General features: G+C 36.2%; 1 protein-coding gene across 1 annotated transcript in view; it reads right to left on the bottom strand.

The window, feature by feature from the left end:
• Positions 1–329: 329 nt before the first annotated feature.
• Positions 330–20352, bottom strand: part of apom (apolipoprotein M) — a 38586-nt gene continuing 18563 nt past the window's right edge. The window contains exons 2-7 of the mRNA XM_039768665.1: positions 16798–16940; positions 12444–12517; positions 10998–11108; positions 7601–7699; positions 3251–3284; positions 330–641 (exon numbers count right to left, since the gene is read on the bottom strand). Coding sequence (XP_039624599.1) covers positions 3256–3284; positions 7601–7699; positions 10998–11108; positions 12444–12517; positions 16798–16940 — 456 coding nt within the window. The 3' untranslated portion in view covers positions 330–641; positions 3251–3255. The remainder of the gene's footprint in view (positions 642–3250; positions 3285–7600; positions 7700–10997; positions 11109–12443; positions 12518–16797; positions 16941–20352) is intronic.

Below are 20352 nucleotides of genomic sequence, written 5' to 3'. Positions count from 1 at the left end.
CATTATTGCATTAAAGTTGCTGATGCAAAAACCAATTTATATTGAATCTTAAATGTACCTGTTTAGTATTATTTAGAAGCTACAGAACAGAGCAAAATGGCTAAATATACTAAAACTAAGGTTCTAATAGAAGCAAATGCATTATTATTTATTCAGATTCAAACTGTAAAAGTAAAATCTTAAGAATTTTCTGAAAAAATCGGTAAATGTTTCCTTCAACATATACTTAATCTATTTTTTCAAATAAACTATTTGATGAAAATACATGGATTTTACATGAATGTGCATGTGAATTGTATAAACACACAAGATTTTAGAAAGCTCTGCAGTATCCTTCATTGAAGTACATGACTTTATTGCAGTTGAACATACTGTAAGGGTAATATTTACTACATTTTCATATATTGTACTTAAAACAATCCTTTACACATTGCATAGTCAAACATGTTTATGAACCAGTCAATAGATTTATTATAATTCAATTTGTTTCATGATTGCAGGAAGACTCCTTTTTACTGTCTGCAGTTCTCCTTAGTCTCAACACCGGCCATTGCACCATGCAATAAATAACTAAGCAGACTTCATCAAGAACAGCTCATAAATATGCATTTTTATTTGACTTGTCAGAGTGGTGAAAAAACCTAGGAAATAGAAGAAAGTGTGTTTACATCAGAACAACTTTAAAAATATGAAACACCTTATTTCACTTTTGCTCAATATGTGTCAAAATCTTATTTAAAAGCACATCACTCATGTAGGTCAGCATGGTGGTGAAGAGTCTGTCCTCCCTGGCCATTGGACCTTACTTTTATTTTATGTTAATTAGTGTTCCCTAATTCTATTTTCTAATTTATTTTGTCTTTTTTTCTCTTTCTTCATTATGTAAAGCACTTTGAGTTACATCAATTGTATGAAAATGTGCTATATAAATAAATGTTGTTTAGCCTTAAAGCCTTGCACTCCCAGCCTGGGCATTACCTGAGTGGAAGTTGCTCATTCTAGGTGTGTGTGATTTGTGATGTACTGGCACCATGATTATCGTAGGTGGGGTGGCTCTCCCTTGGAATTATGAAAGCACAGTGAAAGGACAGATTGTTTGACTAATTGCGTTGAGTACCAGCCTACTTCAAGCACTGACTACCATGTATAAAACCCACATTGCCCATCATTTTTCCACACCTGCTTAATGAATAACATGTAAGAATTTCACTGTACTCTCATTAACATTACGATTGTCCTACTACTTCTACTACTACTACTACAATAACTAATGTTTTATGGTTACAGGTGTCTGGAGCCTAACTTAGTTGCATCAAGGGAAAGACAGAAGGAAGTTCTGAGTATATAGGTCCAATACAAGCTAGGTACTGCCATCAGTGGCAAAAAAGAACTAGCGGAACTCCTTATTTTATGCAGAGATTATATAAGAGAGCAGAATGGGAAGGTTTCCAACTTGGAGGTCCAAAAATGTACTGCTATATGAGGTGAGATGCAAAAATAACTGGTCTGGGCTTGGGGCTTTCCTGGAAAACTGTCTGGAGGTTGGACGAACATAACCCATAGAACAATATCCCCTCCTACACGCCCTCTCATACGGCCGACTGGCTAGGTATATCCTGTGAATAGCCCAGTCAGTATATTCACAAGAATCACTACACGAGTTGCCATTATAATGTCAGGTGAAAAAAATCAAACAGTGAATCAACATCAAATTTCTTGCGAAATTGAGCAGAATGGCCACAGAATCTCATGAAATGATAAAAACAGTATACGGTGATAACAGTTTATCTCACACACAAGTTTTTGAGTGGCACAGATGTTTCAAGGAAGGACAAGAAAATGTGGAAGACGTTCAACGTCCAGGTCGCCCAAACTCATCTTGGTAAGATGAAAACATCAAAACGGTGAATCATATTGTTCGACATGATTGTACTGCTTTTTCCATAAAGCGGTTTTTGACTGACAAAAACATTCCTGTCCTCTATCATCCTCCCTATTTGCCCGATTCAGCTCCCTGTGATTTTTACCTGTTCCCGAAAATCAAAATTGACCTGAAGGGAACACATTTTTCTTCAATGGATGAGGTGAAGACAGAAATGTCAAGTCTGTTGAAGAGCCTCAAGCATGAAGACTTCCAGCACCGTTTCAATCAATGGAAGATACGTATGGAGCGGTGTAGAGATCGAAAGGAGGAGTATATAGAAGGTGACAATGTTTAGAATGCCGTAATTCATCAATAAATATATATTTTTTTAACAATCCGGTTATTTTTGAGTCTCACCTTGTATATAGAGTATACTGAGCGGCAGGTGGTGTGTTTTCCCCTTGGAAGTATGAAAACTCAGTGAAAGGACAGATTGGCTACAGTGTGTAGCGGCCCACTTTTAAGCACAGACTACCATGCATTAAACCCACATTTTTCTACACTAGACCCATTAAGGGATGTGAAATAACTTTTAACTTTTGTAACATGAGATGAAAACCAATATACGAGGAATAACTGATCAGACAAAAAAAAGACGAAATCCCATCCCCTTCAAAACTAATTCAGAATGGGCCAATTATCCAGGAATGAATTTTATCATTATCCTAAAATAAAGTAAAAACATAGAAATTAAAAAAGGGAGAATATCCGAAACTAGAAGGTAACAATCACAGTGGGATTATAATACCAAATTATCTTGATTACAGCTGTCAGTGTCGAGAGACGACTACAAACTATTATGTTAGAGATGGTTAAGTTGTTCCTAAAACCTGATGAAACGTCTCAGTTTCCCAGGTTTGTTTTTCATCTTCAAGATCTGATTTGCAATCCAAGTATTCTCTTGTTACATGTCTACTATTTGTACTATTGAAATCTCCAATGTTTCTACAAAACACTGGTGTACAGTATAGTAAAGCCATAGTAAAACCACATCCTTCCATTCATGAACACCAAGCAACAGCAGCTTCTTATCAAGAAAAAAGTTCTAAATTATTTTTAAATTTTATATTCTGGAGCATTGGCCGTTTATTAAATATTTTTCATTTATATAATGTTCACTGTGGTGGGCTGGCGCCCTGCCGGGGGTTTGTTTCCTGCCTTGTGCCCCGTGTTGGCTGGGATTGGCCCCAGCAGACTCCTGTGACCCTGTAGTTAGGATATAGAGGGTTGAATAATGGATGGATGAAATGGATGGATAATGTTCAGCAATTTTAGCTTTCAACTTGTAAAAAGGTAACTACTAACAATTTATAAGGTGTACCTTACCTTTACTAATTGAGTTCTTTAATAATACAATATTCTGGAAGAAAAAAGAAACAGAACTGTTAACATTTCTGGGAAAATTGTAACTTTCCTGTATTTTTGCTATCAAGCATTAGTATAATATACATGTGATAAGGATACAATGAAAGGATATAAAGTAAGCAACAGCACATCCAATCCCGCTCAGCAAAACCCAAATAACTCAGCATAAAAGAAAATGTGAAACAAAAAAGACAAACACCATTGACACCCTGCACACACGTTCACATCCACCTCTACATCAGAATCTTTAATTGCTTTAAATAATTAAATGTGTTCATTTATATGAAGCTTCCAGCAACAAAACAAGCCAGCTTTCTAGGTGTGTTGTTTTTTTAATGTTATAAAGTCATTGAGAAGTATTTAAGGTAATTTAAGGTAATTAACTCTAGTACTGTACCTGTAGCAACAAAAGGATATGATCAAAGTAGAGCATTTGATATTATTTATATGGACTTTTGGAAAACATTTGATAAGGTGCCACATGAGAGGTTGGGCATAAAACTAAGAGAAGTGGGAGTTCAGGGTGATGTTTTTAGATGGGTGCAAAATTGGCTCAGACACAGGAAGCAGAGGGTGATGGTGCGAGGAACCTCATCAGAACTGGCCGATGTTATGAGTGGTGTTCCACAGGGGTCAGTGTTAGGGCCGCTGCTATTTTTAAAGTAGATAAATGATTTAGATAGGAATAGATAGATAGATAGATAGATAGATAGATAGATAGATAGATAGATAGATAGATAGATAGATAGATAGATAGATAGATAGATAGATAGATAGATAGATAGATAGATAGATAGATAGATAGATAGATAGATAGATAGATAGATAGATACTTTATTAATCCCAAGGGGAAATTCACAAACATATAAGTAACAAGCTGGTTAAGTTTACAGTTGATACCAAGCCAGGTGGATTGGAAGATAATTTGGAATCCGTTGAACCATTACAGAGTGACTTGGACAGCATGCAGGCTTGGGCAGATTTGTGGCAGATTATATTTAATGTCAGAAAATGTGAAGAATTACATGTAAGGAAGTAAAAATGTTTGGTTTGAATACACAATGGGAGGTCTGTAAATCAAAAGTACACCTTATGAGGGGGATTTAGGAGTAATAGTGGCCTCTACGCTATCAACTTCCAGAGTGTTCAGAAGCCATTAAGAAAAAGCACAAGGTAAGAAAATTGGCCTTGTCTGTCTATACTGTTGTCCAGTGTTATACATCAGTAAAAGCAGCGTGGTAGCAATTTTCTTGCTCCTGCTTTGGCCACATAAACAAGGTTTATAACTGTAATGCTAATGATTGATAACTTCATGTGGTGGGCGATGGATTAGTGAAACATCAGGAAACCAAAGCCCTGACTTGACTAGACTAGAGTTATTAAACTTGACCAATGCAGTAGCGACCACCACTGCATTTACCCAGCTCAAAGAGTGGTCAGTTCAACAAACTAACCCAAGAGTAGTGGCAAAAGCCAGTGGCTCTATTCAAAGTGGAAAAGGGCCACCATAAGGGAAAGGGATCTGATGTATATTATTATATCAAGCCAAATTAATAACCCATTTCTAGTTGTAAAACACTGAGGTCTGTTTGTTTAGCCCCTCACAGCAATCTGATTGGCCAGTTCGGCTTTGGTGATGCGACAAAAGGGGAAGTGCAAGTGTGAGATGCAGGAGGAGGTGTAAAGGTGCACACTTTAGAGAGTCATCTTCAAAGACAAAAAGTATAAAAGCAGACAGAACACGAGAAAGGTGCTTAGAAAATAATGACGCAGTCGCAGAAGCAGAATTTACTGGAACAAGCTTTGGAAAGGGAGCATCAATCGGAAAAAGATAGCAAATATGTTTAAATTGTTCTATTACCTGTCTTCAACAGGTTCCATGGGGAGTATAAATAAAAAACATGAGGTCCACGTAGATCACTTAGATTTCAACCTGTCTTAAATGAGTAGCAGAGCTAGTCTGTTTGTAAAGTTTCAGCATTAAAAGGTCTTTATGTAAAAACAATTTATTCTTTTATTCAGAAGAAAAGGGAGTAGATTTTGGTACACAGGGTTGGTAACTCCGTACTTGTGCAAGCTGACTAAGGACCTCCTGACTTTACTCAGAATAAAGTTTTTGCATATATCTAAAGACTGGATTTTTTCTTTTACTGTATTTGGTGGATACAAATGTCACACTGACCACCTGTCATTTACTGGAAGCACAGTAATTGCTGCTTTCTTTTTATCATTAAAGATAAAAGTGAATTGAACTACAAAGTAAAAGGAAGCAGCTGTGTCTCAATTGCCTGAAGAAAAAAGGATGATTTAATGGCAAAGAGTGGAAAGCCCTAGACGATAGCATTGAGTCAGTTGTGATTTGATTTATTAAAAATTTAAAATCACTTGGAAACAATGACATCATAAAAATTCATAGTCTGTTAGTATACAGAATCTGCCTGTAAATGTGTGGCATTAAGAAACTGGAAACATTCATTGAATTAATGAAATAATTTCACTTATTTTAGCCGGGGAACATATTTTCTAACATGTTAATCCAATTCATAGTTGCAAGGATGTAGATGTGAGCAGATGAAATGAACATTTAAATGGAGGTAATAGCTTTATGGGTAGCATTGTTGAGCAGGGCAGCTCAAACCCATGATTGGTCATCTTCCATTCATATAGAGTTTGATTCATTTCCATGTCTTATTGTGGATTTCCCTCCAGGTACTCTGAATTACATCCTACATCCTCAAAGATGTACTTGTTAGATGATCACGCATTTCCAATTTGATGCATTGTGACTGTGGATTTGTGTGTATGACTGGGCCCTGCTGTGGCCAGTCACCCACTATAGGGCAGTTTCCTGTCTTGAATATGATGTTGTAAGGGTGGGCTCTGGCCCCCCATAACCCAGAAACTGATTGCCATAGGTGTATTTGAGGATGTTATATTACTTATTTTATTTTTACGATTCAATATTGCAATGGCGCTGGATAAATTACATCAGTAAGTCGCCAAAAGAATGAACTGGCATTACATCACCAACAGCAGGAGCACCTATAAAACTGGTCATTCTGCAGAGTCGCGCATGCTTTTTCCAACTAGTGAGCCATGGCAAAGAGCCATGTAAAGAGCAGTGAATTCATCCATTGTGGACCTTGATGCCAACACCATATTGGTGTTAGAAGTGGGATATGGAGATGACCTACAATCCGACTTAGCATAGCACCAAGTGCTTTGGAGAGCTAAAATAAACCTGTTTGGCTCTTTGGAGGAGATGCTGGAGAGTCTTGAGGCGCAGCATCCCCACCACTGCTTCTCTATCTGCTGAGGTCCATTAGCCCAAGATCGTAAACAATGGTGGAGCTTCAGGCTTATGAGGCTTAGGGAAAAGTGCCACAGATCGAGCTGTCATTGACCCCAAGTGAGCTGTGAGAAGCAGGGTTGGTGGTAAAAATGTGCAAGCAAAGGACAAGGCAGACGATAGAGGCATTGTGAAGTGGCACTAAAGGCAGAGTCTCAAAGCTAAGATCCAGACCTGAAACATGGTTTGTAGCACCAGTTCAGTAAAAGCAACTCTTTTGAACTGCAAAACAGCACAGCACTTAGCATCCCAGTTATGCCACCTGCCAGTGCAGCATGTAATATCCCTACTGCACCACCTGACAAAACAGTGCTCCCAAACCCTGCTGATGCGTCCTTGTCACTGGCTGCATGTCGGAAGCAGGAGAGAAGACCACCCAGCCATTTTGATGAGGTTTTGCGCCGTTTCAGAGAGTTGGAAGTGGCCGCTGGGGACAGCATCTTTGAAGGGAGGGGTATGGACAAGTTACATCAGCCAGAGATGAGTCACCAAAAGAATGAGCTGGCATTATATTATCAATAGCAGGAGCACGTTTAAAAATCGCAGCTGCACAATTCACATGTGCTTTTTTCAACTAGTGTGGCAAAAGGCATGCAGTCCTTTTAAGGACAGTGAGCCACCTCAGCCATATAAAGATCAGAGAATGCATCCATTGCCTGAGAATCAATTCTATGTTCATCACAGAGAGGTATTTTCCAAGTCCTCTGGGTTCCAGTCAAGCATTAGGAGATAAAAAAAGAGATAAGAAATTTGAAATCATTTACTCCAGTTTCAGATGGCTTAGAATCTCCTTTTCCCTGCATCCCAAAATGGGATCAAACATGAATGAGTGCATGCAAATGTATGTTCATTCATTAAAACCTTCCCAGCTTTTACAGTCAACAAATTATATACTGAAAATCAATTCATACTGTATGTATACATTCAAAGTTAAGGAACCATGACATAGTTTAAGGCTTTACCTTCTTCTTGTGGCATTAAGAGGAACACCTTTAATCCCATGCAAGATGCTTTTTCTTGGAAATCCTGAACATGATCAGATGTTACATTTCTGGAGCGGGCTTCAAAGGAAAACATTATCATTTTATTAGTTCTTCTGAATTTCATTTGTATTATGCTTCTGCTTAACAAAATGAAAACTTCATAGATGGGTCATCAAAAAATGTATTTTGGACCTTTCTTGCCATTGTCCCTTTAGATTTTTCTCGGTTCAATTTGTTTTTTTTTTTTACAGTTTGGTACAACAGTTTGCACCCACTTCCTAAAGATGTGGCGTTATTGTGATTGGTGACACAGTGTAATGGTGTGTGACAGGTCCCCACAGTCAACTGGTGCTACATTCTGGCTTTGCTCCTGCCGTACACTTTTTGCTGCTGGCATAAGTTATTTCTTCTTATAACTTTCTATAGCCATAAGAAGATTTAAAAATAGATAGATGAATTGTATTGGTTAAATATGCTAATTAAAAAACAGAAATATAATGAAATTTCAAGATTTACTGCTGAAATAAGAATAGAAAAATGATAATAAGAAAGAAACAAAATAGTATATCAACAATAAACACAAGAAAACAATGATGGCTGTAAAAATTAACAACAGCTTGGTCTTGTGTGACCACTTTTTGCGTCCACACCGATTTGACTCCTTTATCAAACTGAGCCAAGGATCCTCTGAATATGCATATGCGGGCTGTTATCCCACTCCTGCAGTAGGGCCCTGATGAAGTTGCTGGACATTTGGTAATGGCAGAGGGTAATGTCCATTGATGTTGTGACGCCAGTTATCCCAAGAGTATTCTATAGCATTAAGGTTAGGAGAGGACAAAGGCTGATCAGCACCCACACAAGCAGCATTCCTCAGGACATTTGTGATCACAGCAGATGTTTGTGGACTGGCATTGTTCTTCTGTAGGGTCAGACATTTAGGAAGTCTGAATAGAGGACATTTGACAGGACACCTTACTCTAAGAATAGCTGTATAGAGCCAGTTCCTAACTATCCTGTTATTGATGTGAGTATTATGTCTGCTGGCAGTTTCAGAAGTTGTATGGGTGGCAGATCTGTAATGATCTTTGAGATGAACCAGTCAAATGGGTCAGACATGCTCTGGAGTGGTCAATTAAGAGCAACCATGTCTTTTTAAAATGGATCAGGTATTGTTTCATCTCTACCTTATTGGGTAAAAATGACCTAAATAGCTTTTGTGTGCTTGGCAGTGTGCACAAGCTACACTGCTATTCAGACAGTTAAAACAATTTTTTGCAAAAGTACACAAGCTATAACAACAGATTGCTCATTACAGAAAATATTGTGTTGCTTTTCCCTATCAGTATCAAGAAAATTCATTAACAATGGAAGAATTGAATTTCATTAGATATCAACGAAACCTGAGGCTGACTATTTGGATTCAGCATGTGACTTTCTTCTACCTATTCAGTATTTAGAATTTGGTTTGTTAACTGAAGCTATATAAAATATAAAACTTGGTATATTGAAATCTGTTGAAAGAAAGATTAATATTGAATATAATATTAAAATGGTAAAACACTAAATATGTAAAAATTAATTTATATTATATGATTGGGCTGAGTTTTCCGAGGGCCATGTGGCTGGATAACTACTGAGCACTGCGCTTTCTGAAGAAGCAGTGCATTATGCAAATGACACAACCACAAGCACGAGAGACAGGTTTGGAGTGGAAGGTCCTGGAATGGAGACGCCCATCCTTGGTGGTGATGATGGAGAGCAGAACAGCACAGGATGCAGTGTTGCTGGTTCCTGGAAATATTCCCAGTCCAATGACAGCTGAAAACCCGCCTAATGGTGTAGTGGATTAGCCCAATGAACAATGCTGCTGATGTCTGGTTTGGGACGCCTTAGAGTTCTGCTGCAGTAGACGTCTTTGTTCCCCTTTAAGTTTTGCTGCTTCTAATGTTAGGGTTCCCCCTTGAAGTTTCCTGCTGTTGACTATTTGCAACCCCCTTGGAAACTTTGCCATTTAGGTGACAGCATATAACCTTTGAAAATAGCATAAAAATAGCATACCACCAAATCATAAATTTGTCCCTGCACAACACTTTCAATAATAGCCCAATTTGTGGTGAAAACCGCACATCTGGAAACCCTGACGTGGTGCATCAGAGGCACACTTATATACTAGAGGGATGAGCAAGGAGAGTATATGTGAGTAAAGGGGAGTGAGGGTCATAACACTGAGGCAGAAGAAGAGCCGTGCAGTGAAGTTAAGGGCCAAGTGCAATTAAAGGCTTAAGGCCTCTCCCATGACCAGAACAGTGGAAGTGCAGTTGTAATACAAGAATAAAGGCTTGTAAGATATTTTAGCTTCTTGAACGTGTACCACTGTTGTTCCTCCCTGCCTGGTTGTGGGCTATACAATATTTTAATATTCATGTAAAAATAGTAAAATATAAACAACAAATACATTTTTAGAATGAAAACAACAACATACACACACATTATTTTATCTGAGGCAATTGAGGAACTTATTAAATTATAGCAAAAGAAATATTAAATTAATTTAGGTAATTCATATTGTCTAAAAGTATAGTTTGTTATAGAACACGAATGCTCTAGTCCAGTCCTGGAGGTCCATGGTGGATGCAAGTTCCAAAGCAATAGCTTAATTAGAAGCAAATATTTGCTGACTATGGCTTGTCTCTGTTTTCATTCCGGCATGCCCAGTTATTCTTGTATCAAAGATTTTTTCTTTCTGAGGATATCTTCCATATGATTTGTGTCATAGAGCCGACTAGTAACTCTCAGTCCTTCATTGTTTTCTGTTCAGTTTCTTCCTACGTGTTTCAGATAGTTCATGAGAAACACACATTGGTATAAATGGGACCAATGTGGATGCTCAGCTGCTGGTTTCTTTGAATTTCATTACTAATAGGAAGCAGGTTTAAAAACAAGAGCTAATTGAAAACAATAAATCCAGCTTAAAGAACTTATTAAATGTTTGGAATTTTAATAAGCAAGTTAGCTACAGCAAAAACAAACAGGATACTTTAACAATAATTGCATCTTAACTTTCCCTTGGGGACCAATTATCTATCTATCTATCTATCTATCTATCTATCTATCTATCTATCTATCTATCTATCTATCTATCTATCTATCTATCTATCTATCTATCAGCAACAATAGTTTGCTTCTAACTAAGAAATCAACATGGAACAAAAGCTTGTACCTACTGTAGCCCTTCAAGACTGAACTTGAGGACTCCTTGTATACTCAACAATGTTAAGTTGTTAGAATTCCTTAGATCCTAAATGAAACAAGAAAATAAAATTTACAGTAATATTAGTACAGTATTGTAAAACTAAAGTGATGATTATTTTACCATAGAGCATAATTCTGTTAAATGGATGATCTCCCATTTCTTCGATTTCCTGTAAAATGATACTGTTCTTAGTATCCGATTGATAAAGGAATGTCTTCCTCTCAGGGCGTCCTGTTATATTTAAAAGGAAAATTTTAATTTAGTGGTCATGCTGTTAACTGAATACATACAACTAAGCAATGCAAATTTCGAATTCATTAACAAAAAGTCTTTTTAAATTAATAACAAATAACTTTCAGAACTGAATACTATCATATTTAATAATATAAATTGTTAAGTGAATTCTCTCTTCAGAACACAAATGGCACATTTGCACTATGAATTTTAGTTTGAATCAAATTGAAGCATCTGTTGTAAACGACATTACGATGTAAACGCAAGTAATCTCATTGTAAGATAAACTGAGTCTACTTAAGTTTAATGCTTGCAAAGCATTTGAAAGTCAACTGATGCAAATTTAAAATAGACCTTTTTTTTGAATTACACTCTCAAATCCTTATCAGTCATAGCGTTTTATTCCAGCATTTAGCAGTTTACATACAAAATGGTTTAGTTTGTTTCCTGTGAGTCTGTTACAAATCAGAAACTCAAAGGCAATGCCAAAAAAGATAACAGAACTTTAAAAAACAGAAAGAGCTGCATTAACCACTCTGGATGACAGCTTGTTGTGGCACTCCAGAGACAGAACAGAACCTCAGTTCAAATACGTGAGGTGATGAAACTTGTGGCAGAGACGTCTAAAAGCGTCACACATTCATTATAAAGGACATATTTGTACATTTCTTTAGTTAAATCATTTGGTTCTCCTTGTTATAATCTTCCACATTATATTATATTTTAGATGGGACAGGGTAAATTTTCTTGTTTATTTATTTATTTTTTTTATCCATTCAATTTGACAGCTCCACTGAAATGTTTCAGTAAGTGTGCAATAGTCAGCACACTGAATAGTCAAATCTACAAAAGGTAGTTAGGTATGGAGTTTTAGAGGTAAAAGCGACACTGTAAGCAGAGACGTAACTAGAATGTGATGAGCTCTAATGCAAAAAAAGAAATCAACCCCCTCATGTGAAATTAAATCAAATCAAAATGAAATAATGGCCACCATCAGTAAAATACATCAAACATATAAGCTACATAATACTTCAGAAGTCATAATAAACGTTTATGGAATTGTGGGAATGACAACACTATTAATCTGTTTTAATGTCAGATAGGCAAGCCCGCCAGTAGTAAAGCCTTGCGAAACAACAATCATACTCTCACCAATGGCCCCCCAACTCAAACAGCTCTGGTGCAACTGGCCCACCCACGCTGCCTAAGGTTACAGCAATGACTGTAACAGTAACTTGAGTATGTTAATTATTAGCTGTGTTTGTAAATGAGTCATTCTAAAGTAATGCAATGAGCTTTAGATAAAAATTGCTGTTCATTTTCTCCTCCTACCTTGCAGGTCCAAGCCATCTTGGTGCCTGTGTATGAAGTAAATCCACTTTTTATCTACGCATCCATGTCCACTCCTGAAAACAATCATAAACAATAACCACAATAATGAAATTGATGATGTACAGCACTTACTGAACTGTGAGGTTTTGTTTTTTTATTATTTTGGCTTTTCTGCATTAAAACTATACGAAAACATGAAAGCTGTTAATGTTACTGCAGAATTCTTATACAGCATCGTACAAGTAGGGTTTATTAGATAGTCCAAATTATTGTATTCCCCATATCTTCAGTTTTGTATATGTGTCTAACATGTTCACATATTGATCATCCAGTAAAACAGACCCAGTTTCGTCATAGTCTTCAAACCAATGTTTGCTCTGCTCTCAGAGTGTGCCAACGAGCTGAAGGGTCTTGATAGTTTGCTTTAGACTACCATGTTGTTTGCCTTGCACAAAGCACATTTCTTCCTACGTTTCCATTCTCCATACATGCTTTATGTGTTTCCTTGAACTATTAAGTCTCCAGGCAAAGATTCCAATTTAGATTATAATTGGGAATATGGATGCAAATAAATAAAAACAGCTTTATCATTAAACAATGTTTTTTTTAAATATAATTCTATTTCATTTAAAATTAAAGTATCACAATTAATAGATTATAATATAATCCATCCATTATCCAACCCGCTATATCCTAACTACAGGGTCACATGGGTCTGTTGGAGCCAATCCCATATAATGGCACTGAACAGCGTAGAATATTCTGAAACTATTGTCTGGCTATTCTCTTCAGGTTCTGGTTCACTGAACTGCATACCAGGAAAAATAAACAGCTACTGAAATAAGATGAGTCAGGAAAAATAAAAAATCTATTCGAATGAGTTACTAATTTGTTCAAATGGATTTTTTTTTTGCCTAACACCTACAGAGCTCTGTTAAAGAGCGATAGTAAATGAGGGAAAAAACCAGCATCAGAGAGTGGGTTTTGATAGACTTTTACATTTGAGGAAAAAACATGTAACCTACAGGAAGCCATCAGAGGAACACAGGCTCCTTTCAACAGAACGCAAGAGAAACTGAATACTGTAGATCGAGGATTGCTTTTCCTTCTAAGGGTGAATTTAGGAGAGGGCCCGTTAGCCCTGTGTGAAGAGATGGTGGGTGATAATTTCCTTAAGGTTTAGTACGGAGAAACCCTTGCATTAAAGAACATTATGGCAAAATGTTAATACTTTTATGAGCATTTAAAAAAATTGTTTAGTTACTATAAATTCATTAATTTTATTGTTGTTTTTGTACTAGTGTCTTGTTGTGTTGGGCATGTGGGTGGGGTGCACTGCAGTGCAGGATTTTATAAATGGTTGATTATATTTGTGTGTGTTTTCAGTATTTATACTAACAACTTTCATTCCATTCTTACATTTGCTTCTGTCGGTGTGCTATGTACTTTTTGTTGTGGCTAGTAGGAAAGAAGTGTTCATCACTCACGCTCCAACTCTGACACATTTAATTTTTTCTTCTTTCTGACATTCTGAGGATTGGTAGCATATGTTAAAATTGTATCATCTCTCAGAGGTTACAAGTAAACACAAAACTCTTTATCAACAAAATTTGCATGGAAAAAATCCAGCAAGACTTGCATAGATGGTCAACCCTTCATCTCACTCTAGCTGGAAGAATTAACGCTGTAAAGATGAATATTCATCCTAAGCTCCTCGTTTTATTTCAAAACATTCCAATATACATCAATAAATCATTTTTTAAGCAATTAGATTCAACAATAACCTCATTTATTTGGAACTCAAAACATCCATGTATCCAAAGAGCGACCCTACAAAGACCTAAGGCAGAAGGTGGCATGGCGCTACCTAACTTTCAGTTTTATTACTGGGCAGCAAACATACAAGCTACAAAATCCTGGACGCAAATACATGAACATACAAAGGCTTGGTCCACAATAGAAGTAAAAACCTGCAGTACTTCTTTATATTCCCTGCTTTATGCCCCAATAAATGCAAGTTATCGGCAATATACTAATAACCCAATTGTGCTCCACTCACTCAGAATAATGAACCAATGTAGAAAGCATTTTAAGAGGGAGAAGCTTTTATCTGTAGCAGCTATGCAAGAGAACCACCTCTTTCAACCTTCGCAAACATATGCAGTTTTTAATATCTGGAAAAAATGTGGGATTAACTTGCTTAGAGATCTTTATATGGACAACGTCTTTGCATCCTATGAACAATTACATTCCAAATTTAACTTTCCAGCTACACATTTCTTTCACTATCTTCAAATTAGGAACTTTGTTAAGCAGAACCTGCCCAATTTTCCTCATCTTGCATCCTCGTCCATCCTGGAATAAATATTGCTCAATTTCAAGGGCTTAGACACCATCTCTGTAATATATAAAATTATTTTACAGTCCCTCCCTTTCAAAGATCCAAGAGGACCTTGGGAAAAAGATCTCTTAATTAATATATCAGAAAAGGAGTGGAAAGTGGCAATTCAGAGACTTCACTCGAGCTCCATATGTGCAAAATATACACTTATTCAACTCAAAATTATATATCAAACACATCCGTCTCACCTAAAACTGCCCAAAATGTTTCCAGGGCAAGATCCAACCTGTGAACGCTGCAATCAAGTCCCAGCCTCACTGGGTCACATGTTCTGGGCCTGCATCAAATTAACATCATTTTGGACCAAAATTTTTAATTACCTTTCAGACAGCCTTGGTGTCACAATCCCTCCTAACCCATTAACAGCTGTGTTTGGGGTTCTTCCAGAAGGGTTTAAAGTGGAGAAGGACAAACAAACTGATTGCATTCACTACAGTTTGGCATGCAGACTTATTTTGCTAAACTGGAAGAATCCTAACTCTCCACTTTAAAGTCAGTGGGAAATACTATTTGAAATTGGAAAAAAATCAAATACTCAGTTTGAGGATCTGTACAGATTTTTTTCAAAACCTGGCAGGATCTAATCAGTAATATTTTAGAATAAGCTCTTAAAGCACCGAGGAAGCAATTATCTCTGCATTTCTTTTTCTTCTCCATTCAACTCTATTGGCCTATTCAACTCATTAATTTAGGTACTGTATGTTTACAAGCCTTAAGTTTTACCCCATTGGCCATGCTTTCTCTATCAGGGGTGGGGGTTAACTTGTTCTCAATCCTATTTTTTGTAAAAATTGATTGCTTTGTATGGAATGATTACAATAAAATTAATAAAATAAAAAAAATAAAAAATTGTACCATCTCTGGGACAGAAATGTGTCTTGAGAAGTGGTACATGATGACCCTAAGGGAAAACTCACCCTGATTCAGTGTCTTACTAGCATTACAGAAGGAATGAGCAGTAATTTCATGAAACTAAAAAAGGAAAAAACAGAAATTTTAGTTGTTGGCAGAAATGAAAAAAATAGGGTTTTAGAAAAAAAAAACTTGATCACCTGGCTTTGCAAAGTAAGCCCAAGTAAATAATTTATTCAGTGTCTTCAAGACAGATTTAAACTTCAAGTCACATGTTAACCTTTGCCCTGATCTATGCCTCACCACAATTTAATTGTGGAATTCCACACAGAGATCCATCAACTTCACTGCTTGGTTTTTGCCCTGACCTGACCTGCATTGTGAATCGTGGGACCTTCAATACACAGGTGAATGATTGTCTCTCTACTCTAAATGCAATCAATTGATCTTGCTAGGTGAACTCCAATCAAATTCTAGACAAATGTCAAAGATAAAAAAAGTAAACAGGACGCACCTGAGCATAACTGGATGCCACATTAAAGGGTCTAAATACTTCTTTGAACAAGATATTTCAGTTTTTGATTTTTATTAAATTTATAAACATTTCTGAAAACTTGTTTTCACTTTGCCACTATGGGTTATTGAGAGGAGACTGATGAGCAAAAATGGCAAATTTATTCATTTATTATCTATTTAAAATTAAATCTACAGCACAATAAAGTGTGCAGAAAGTGAAGGGGTATGAATACTTCCTGAATCCACTATATATAAATCTGTACATAAATAAACATTCATAAATTAATCCATTCAACAGCATATTTATTTTCTAACCAATTTACCAATTAAGTATTTATAAACAGAATTATATTAAATGGGGACCAAAAATGGTCTCTTTATTGTGTTGACTTTGTTTTGTATTTCTTAAAATTAGCAAAAACAAGGGTTAAATTAGAACTGTTTCAATCAATGTTTAATTTGTAATTAAATTATGTTTATGTATTTTTTTTTAAATAATTACAGTTTTAACATTTACTTTGTCCTTGCTGATATGACTTTTTAACACTTATTATCATTCTATTTCATATTCAGATATAATCTTACACTTGCAATGCTCCACGAAGGACCAGTCTTTCTGGAATTTCTGCTCCTTGAAGATCAAAAATGATATTATCTACATGTTTGAAGGTATGGAGATGGGATTCTTCTTTCCCAGCAGCTGCAATAAAATACCATGTCCCAAAATACTATGACAGAAAAGAGAAAGGGGGTGTCATTACAATATGCAGCACACAGGACCGTAAAAAACATTTTAGTGAAAGCAGGGCACCAACATCAGCATAGTTCATTAACCTCTATTCATTTGATTTCATCGTCTTCAAGTCAAAATGTAAATGTCCCTGGAACACTGACGTCATCTACTCTATGGAGCAACCTATTTCTTGTATCTAATTCTTTGTGCGTAAAGAAGCTTTCTGATAATACCTGTGCCACAATGTATTTCTTGAAGAACAACTTTCATTGGATATCCACCCTGCTTAGTGCCTGTATAATTTGAAACACTTCTTAGTTTTCAAACATTTCTGTTGCTTCACCATTTAATCTCCACTTGAATAAGCTTAAAAGATTCAATTCCTTCCCTTATAAGGCATACTACACTGCCCTAGGACTTATATAGTTACTTTGGTATTCCTTCAATTAAATAATTCATAATATAATACTACATCTATATTATTTCAACATTTTTTCACAGCAATAAAATAGTAAGAACACACTGTATAAAAAAGCACAGTGTTTGATATTCTTGATTATGCAATAACAATAAAACACTCATTAGGCTGAAATAGTGTTTTATTTTTTAGGTTTCGTAGTATATGTCACATTTTAATGCCACAATCCTAATGATGGCTTTGCTGTGTGCAGCTCCTCTGCGTTTTTGCCCACAACATATTAATTGAAAATAGTTTCAGCTTCATATATCACACAATTTATTTGTCTTGAACAGTAAATGTGTGTTTGTCGTCACATTCCATAGAAGCTTGTTTGCAGTCTCCATGCAGCTTGTGTCAAAGTCATTTGCAGTCAATGTTGTTTATTCTAAACTTAATATGGACTAATTTCAATTTCGGGAAAAATGTTCAGTTTTCCACTGGTGTTGTCAGCTCCTGTGTTCAAAGTTAGTGACATGAGCAGTCACATATTGCAATTGTGTCAGCTAAGTTTTGCACTTATGGCTGTTCTCTTCTGTTGAACATACAGTATATCAATATTGTATTATGATGTTGCAGGATTTGATATTTCAATTATTCAAAGACAAAATATCTTTTATTGCTTTTAGTCAGTTTTAAGTCATTAGAATAAGTCTGTTTCATGATCCATTGCGATTAGGTGCCACTTCTTTAAGAGAGATAGAGTGCCTTGTTGTTTGGGTAAAAGAAGGCTGTTATATGATGTGGTGTGGCAGCACAAGAGATTTTCTTTTTGTGGATGTAACTTGGATAATAAATGTTACTTGATTTATTCAACACCCGGCATTGGAAGAAACAATCGACTGAACACCAGCAGATCATTGGTAAAGTTAAATCACATTGTTTTTCAGTTCTAGCTTTGTTGAATTTTTCATAGAAATTCAGATAAGAATTGGTATTGATCAGTGACCACTGTTTGCTGGTGGATATACATGCTTTTCATTTTTCATCTGTACATGATTCTTTTTTGTCTTTTAGTTTTTACTTTGAAGAGAATATGCATGGATGAAATCATAGGTTCACATAAATATTGCATTTTTTTCGGTATCATATTATTTTGACCAAAATTATTAGCAAAAAAAATCATTCTCTATTCTTTAGTCAAAATTAATAGGAATTTATGTAATTTTATGTAATTTTCTAACCTGCTGAATCCAGACAAGGGTCACAAGCAGAGGTGGGTGCTGGAATGTATCCCAAAAAGCATAGGACACAAGGAAGGAACAGGGCACCAGTGCATCACAGGGTAAAAACATACACATATGGACACCTAACCTGCATGTCTTTGGACAGTCGAAGGAAACTGGAGCACCCAAAGGAAACCCCCGCTGGCATAGGGATGACCCTAGATGTGAACCATGGTATCCTTACTGTGTGATGGCAGCACAACTGCTGTGCCACCCCTGTTTATAATTTATTCCATAGTTAATTGAAATGTCTCATTTGTGACTACAGTGTCACAGAAGAATTGTTTTTATGGAGCATGCACAATTGGGCCTCCCAATGGAGTCATGTGGTGATGTGCATTTTAAGCAGTGTTTTTGAATTTATTTTTGGTACAGAAGGGGTCAGTGACAGTCACCAACAGTAAAAAATTTATATGGTAAAAATACTAAAGGCTTTTTGGATTTCATGTATATTTCTCAGGATTCTGAGAAATACTAAACGCAGCTCTGGTTGTCCAATAAAGTAGTCAGTTTAGGTATTGCTTTAATCTGATGAAGACATCATTCAAGAGGATCAATATATTGGGACCAAAAAGCTTGAAACTGAACAATTAGTATTCAAGAGAACTGGGAACAACATCAATAATGCTATAGAGTATTCAAAAGTGTGTGCATGTTGAGTTCCAAGAAGTCTTTCAGTCATGGGTCACTGCTGGGGATGAAATAAGGATCAATCATTTTGAACCATCGACCAAAAGACCATCACCTAAATTTTCTTCAAGTAAGAAGGTTAAGTTACACCTTCACCACAGAAAGTCATGGCCATTGTTTTCGTTGAGATGCAGAAAGTTTGCATGCATACAGACTCTTTGAGAAACGGCTGAGGAGGTTAAGGAAGGTTCAGCTTCACAAAAATGTTGCTTAAGTCCTTCTTTCAACATGACAATGCACAACCACACACAAGTAGAAAACCACAGGCAGTAATCACAAACCATCCATGGTCTGTTCTTCACTATGCACACTACAATCCAGCTCTTGTTCCTCACATCTCCACCTCTTATGAGCTCCAAAAGACAGCATCCATGGAAACTGGCTTGGGAGTGTCGGTGAGGTTATTGAAGAAGCGGCTTCAAGGATTCAGACGGGTAAGTTGAGGGAGTGTAAAAAAGTGAGAGTTATAGCATCTAGTTATTCTCTTGGCATGGTCATACATGCAATTTAACTCTGGTTTGAAAATCTTTTTAAGCAGCTTTGTGCTGTACATTGTAATGATGGCATTTGCTAAAAAAAGAGTAATGTAAAACTTTAGTCTCAATATTTTTAGGAATATTTTGAATTACAATGTTACCATTTATACTGTTTTAAATACAGATGTTAAAGGAATATACCACCGAGATTTTTTTAATTTATTAATGTATTGCCTATTTACAGTACATACTTATTTAAATTTATATCTACATTTGAATTGAATACTCATGTTTTTCCTTCATTCATTAGTTATCAATGCTGTTGTCACGTCAAAAGCTCATTCTTGTGCAGGTGTATTTCCTCTGCGTACACTGTTCTAAGATTTTGAGAGCATTTATTTAACGATATTTTACATATGTGCATGTATTTTACCCATTCATGTGGATCTCGTAACATGAGATTTTTTTCATGGATGTTTTTATATTGTTAGCTGATGTACAGCACTGTTCTCCGTAGACGGTCATTCTATGAGGAAGTTTTTTCTTTGTTCGGGATGA

Source organism: Polypterus senegalus, chromosome 11, assembly GCF_016835505.1.
Source record: "Polypterus senegalus isolate Bchr_013 chromosome 11, ASM1683550v1, whole genome shotgun sequence".
Taxonomy (NCBI): domain Eukaryota; kingdom Metazoa; phylum Chordata; class Cladistia; order Polypteriformes; family Polypteridae; genus Polypterus; species Polypterus senegalus.
The sequence above is the reverse complement of the archived record's forward strand: the minus strand, read 5'-3'. Positions and strand labels throughout refer to the sequence as shown.